Source organism: Chrysemys picta, chromosome 2 (genome assembly GCF_011386835.1).
Source record: "Chrysemys picta bellii isolate R12L10 chromosome 2, ASM1138683v2, whole genome shotgun sequence".
Taxonomy (NCBI): Eukaryota; Metazoa; Chordata; order Testudines; family Emydidae; genus Chrysemys; species Chrysemys picta.
The window spans coordinates 1,559,381-1,564,391 of record NC_088792.1 but is presented as its reverse complement, the minus strand read 5'-3'; the positions used below and the strand labels follow the sequence as shown (position 1 = coordinate 1,564,391).

At 42.7% G+C, this 5,011-nt stretch overlaps 1 protein-coding gene across 1 annotated transcript; it reads left to right on the top strand.

Moving 5' to 3' along the window:
* Positions 1 to 2,330: 2,330 nt before the first annotated feature.
* On the top strand, positions 2,331 to 3,197 carry LOC135981885 (olfactory receptor 5J3-like). Its single transcript, XM_065586647.1, has one exon. The coding sequence runs from the start codon at positions 2,331 to 2,333 to the stop codon at positions 3,195 to 3,197; it is 867 nt and encodes a 288-aa protein (XP_065442719.1).
* Positions 3,198 to 5,011: the final 1,814 nt, after the last annotated feature.

Sequence of the window (5,011 nt, the reverse complement as noted above, 5' to 3'; positions counted from 1 at the left end):
GATCCAGATGGATATTAGGTAAGAATCCAGAATTATACATAGAGATGAATCTGAGTTACACACTTCAGATCTGGAATCAGATTCAGATCCAACTTCTTCAACCCAAGAGGATTTTCAGATAATGGGCTTTTCAGCCAATTATAGAGCTAAATCCGGGTTATAAAATTTGTATTTATGGTTGTCGTGTTATCAATTAGAGGTCAATGCCCCACCGTACTAAGTTCTCTGGAAAAACATAGTAAGAGAGGGAGTGTGAAGCAGAGCCAGGAATTAAAGGACTATCTCAATCTAGTGCCCCAACTGCCAGTCTGACCATTATCCAGTGTTGTGTATGTGTGTGAGTGGGGGAGGGGGAGGGGGAGGACGGGCACTTGGATCCAGTGGGTTCTGGTGTGGCCGATCTCTAACCATAAGGGGGAAATAACAGGAATTATTTGCACTGCAGCAGCCCCAGTCAAGGTCGTATTTGTTTGAAAACTGTAACCAATGGGAAGCAGTGGGAGGGCAGAGGCGATAGATGACATTGCAATAGCAGATGAGCCTCATGGTGTTGATAGACTGTGAAGGGACTTGGATTGAAAACAAGCTGTTTGTGTTCGATTAAATGGGGACGGGGGGAGCCAGAAGAAGAAGCAAATGGAGAAAGCCTCACTTTTGAGGTGTTACATAGTTTTGCCTGCGTGTCTCTTCAGCCTTCTTTCTTCCTTCTTTCTCTCTCCACTCTCCTCACACTCCTCTCTGATACGGCATTTTCTCCTTTTATCTCATTCTCTCACCTGTGGCTTCATGTAATCCCCCTATGCTCCCTCTTCTAAGCATCCTCCCTCCCTCCTTCAGAGCCTTGCACACAGCCTTCCATTGTTGCTTCTGTGCCAATGTTATTCCTTCGCCATTTCCTGCCTTTATCATATTCCTGTGTCATGGCGAATGACCTAGAGAGATGAAGGACCTGGCAGTATGCACCACTAGTAGGCGTAAGAAACTGGGACTGGAGACAAGGGGCCAGAAATCTCCTAGAGCGAGGCTAACATAGATTGAAGGCACAGTTACCAATTCTCATGGTATTTGGTGCGTTTCTTAAAACCTCAGCTCCTTCAGTCATGTGATCAGTTAAGAATCTCAGATTTTTTTTAAGTATGTTTCTAGCCCTCAGGGTTGCTAAGAAAAGCTTGAAAACGTGACTGTCTACAGGGCCCAGAAACATTGTTCCATTGCAATTTGCTGACTGAGTGAAATTGGAACATTTCGTCAAGAAGGGCCAATTTCACTGCAGCACCACGGAATTGAGGAAACTCTGCCTACATCAGAATCCTGCCTGGTTTCTGCTAGTTCACCTGCCCAGCTCCTTTGCAACCTGCCCAGTGGCCTGCTAGCAACCTCAGAGCTTCCAGAGTCCGTGGCCTTGGAGCAGATACACATGCAGATTGCCCTGGGGGCTGGGAACATCCAAAATTGTCAGTGTCCATGACTCCAGGGATCCATTCCCTTTTCCAGAGACTTTTCAAAAACTGTGGGTTTGTTCCTAAACCAAATTCTGAAATATAAAAATCTTGCACAAAACAGAATTACACTTCCCTGCCCCCTCTCTAAACCCTTTGTGTATTATTTAAAAAAATCTCAAGATTTTAAGCCAATTGCATGATTTTTGGAAGCCTGATAATGGTTTTCAAATGCTTGGGATTAGCAGCACTGCCAGGGGATGTGTTATGAAGCAGCAGTAACCAAGTGACTGGGACATAACAGACATTGTAGTCATCTAAAAGGATTATCTGGAATAGGGTGACCAGATGTCCCGATTTTATAGGGACATTCCCGATTTCTGGGTCTTTTTTCTTATATAGGCTCCAATTACCTCCCACCCCCATCCCGATTTTTCACATTTACTGTCTGGTCACCCTAATCTGGAAGGATTTAAAGGATGAGTGCTTTCTAACTTACCCTCAGTGAGCAGACAATATAAAGTCTCTAGCTCAAACTCAAACCCATGCCAGGTATATTTCATTGGAGAAAATTTGGGATAATGTACATGAATCGGGAAATGCCCTATTGGGAACTGGATGCCTAATTCCAGTCAATTTTATGGACACTTGGATGTCTAAATCTCCTAAACAGCCTTGAAAATCTCAGCCCTGTTAAAAAGGTAGTGTAAATCGAAAGGTCCATCCCAGCTCTTCCCAGCCATCACGGCGGCTGGTTTCCTGTAAGATATTCACTACCCACATTCAAGCCCGGTGGTGTCATTCAGATTTAATTCATGCCATGAAATTTCCTTCTTCCATGCTGCTCACTCTTGTTATCCCGGCAGGTATGGTTTCATGCACCCCATATAAATGGCTGAGGGCAATGACAGCATGGTGACCCAGTTCATCCTCCTGGGGCTGACGGATCGTCAGGAGTTGCAGATACCCCTCTTTGCGGCGTTGCTGGTGATCTATGTTCTTACGCTGGTGGGGAATCTTGGGATGATTGTGTTGATCAGGGTTGATCCCCGACTCCACACCCCCATGTACTTCTTCCTCAGTAACCTGTCCGTTGTTGACCTCTGCTACTCCTCAGTCTTCGCTCCAAGGATGCTGGTGAATTTCTTAGTGGGGAGTAAAAGCATTTCTTACTCTGCCTGTATTGCTCAACACTTCTCTTTTGTTGTGTTTGTGACCACAGAAGGGTTCCTGCTGGCCGTGATAGCGTATGACAGCTATGTAACCATCTGTAACCCTCTGCTCTACACCGCTGTTATGTCTAAGAGAGTCTGTATTCATCTAGTGGCCAGCTCATATGTAGGGGGGCTCATGAACTCACTTACTCACACATGTGGCTTGCTGAGGTTGTCATTCTGTGGACCCAACATCATCAATCATTACTTTTGTGACACTTTCCCATTGCTGAAGCTCGTTTGCTCTGAAAACCACATCAGAGAGATTTTGCTTGTAGCCTTCTCTGGGGTTATTGCCATGTCCACCCTCCTGATTGTCATAATCTCTTATCTGTACATCCTCTTCTCTCTCCTGAGGATCTGCTCCTCCAAGGGCAGGCACAAAGCCTTCTCCACCTGTGCCTCTCATCTGACAGCTGTCACCATGTTCTACGGACCTGTGAGCTCAAGCCACATACAACCCAGTTCCAGCTACTCACTGGAACAGGAGAAAATGTCTGCTCACCTGGCGGTCCCCATGTTGAACCCCCGATCTACAGCCTGAGGAACAAGGAGGTTAAGGATGCTCTTAAGAGGGTGATAGACTGGAAAAACATTCTCAGCTAATTTGTTCACCATGACAATTCCAGTCAATTGAGAAGAACAATTGGAAGAAGGATCGTAGTATGGTCTATGTGTTACTGACTTGATTTGTGTATCACAAATGTCGTACAAGAATTAAATGAAACTCAAAGAACTGATGTAGCACGTGGAAATGATGTTTTACAATTGCTTGAGAGGAACAATGTTACCTAATGTCCTGTCATTATGTGGCTGTTGGAATATAGACACCTTTCCTTGTTTCTTGACCATTAATCTATTTGAAATGGTGCCCTGCAAGGTTATCTGAGATTAAAAATAAAATAAACTTGGTTCTAGGTTTAATTTCTTAATGTGTTACTTTAATGAATGCTCAGTATGTGACTCGCATTATGAGAATTCAACGCTTTTGCTCTCTTTAGTGTCTGGGCCTCATACGGGCTGCCACAATTGATCTCTATCCCCTTTAGAACAGCCCTTAACGTAGTTGAAGACTGTTATCAGGTCCCTCCTCAGTCGTCTTGTCTCAAAACAAAACATGCCCATTTTAAAAAGAAAAACTTTCCTAATAAATCAGGTTTTGTAAACCCTTTTTGTCATTTTTGTTGTTCCCCTCTGGACTCTCTCCTATTCGCCCACATCTTTCCTAAAGCGTGGCTCCCAAACCTAGACACAGAACTTCAACTGAGGCCTCACCAATGCCAAGCAGAGCCAAACCAGCACCGCCCTGGTCTGACATACAACATACCTGGTAATCCCCCCTAGACAGCCTGTTTCACAACTGCACCTCATTGTTGGCTCCTAGTCAACTTGTGATCCACTTGAACTCCCAGATCCATCTCAGCAGCACTTCTCCCTAGCCAGTTATTCCCCACATTGTATTATGCATTTGATTTTCCCTTCTAGAGTGAAGTACTTTGCACTTGTCTTTATATTGATCACATCTGTATTCATACTAGTGCTCCATACATCTACTCTTAACAGTGTTATTGTATATACTTAGGCTGGGAAGGAATAATTTTTTCTCAATAAATGTTGGTAAATATTGATTTCACCATATGCACACAAACCAATGAAAAAAATGTTGCCATCAATAATAATTGAAATGTACAGATAGGCAAAGTAAGAAAAATTGCAGCGTCAGAATGTATTCGAGTTCGATTTAAGGATATTTATTTTATCTATTTTGACAAGTGATGTTGACCATTTGTGTTTTAACAGTGTTAAAGCTTTAACTTTTTGAATCTCAGTGTCGACTGTCATTAAAAAAAATGTCTGACCTCCCAATGTCTGATCCCCCATAATTTCCCGCAATTGTAAAGGTTTAAACATTTAAAATAAAAAAGGCTTAAAAATAAACATCGATATTATCAATTAAAATGATAAAAAAAATAAAAATCAAATTCTGACAAGGCTCTATATACTTCTTATACAGCTTTATTCTCAATCATCTTCTTGTCACCTTGTGCTGGTCCCCATCTGTTTGTCATCTGTATCGTTGTCTCTTATTTTAAGCTTACATTACAAGCTCCTTTGGCCAGAGGTTGGGTTTTTTTCTTTTGTTTTGTTAGATGTTGGTACAGCACCTAACAGAATGGGGTTGGGATTAAGCCCAATACTAATCAATTAATGAAGTAGTATCAATAATAATGCTCATGTAATGTTACTCCCACCAATGCCATATATTTCAGAGGGGTAGTCGTGTTAGTCTGTTTCAGCAAAGACAACGAGGAGTCCTGTGGCACCTTAAAGACTAACAAATGTATCTGGGCATAAACT

Excerpts from the sequence above, each read along its gene's own strand:
- LOC135981885 (XM_065586647.1), top strand. The coding sequence starts at position 2,331 with ATGGCTGAGGGCAATGACAGCATGGTGACCCAGTTCATCCTCCTGGGG.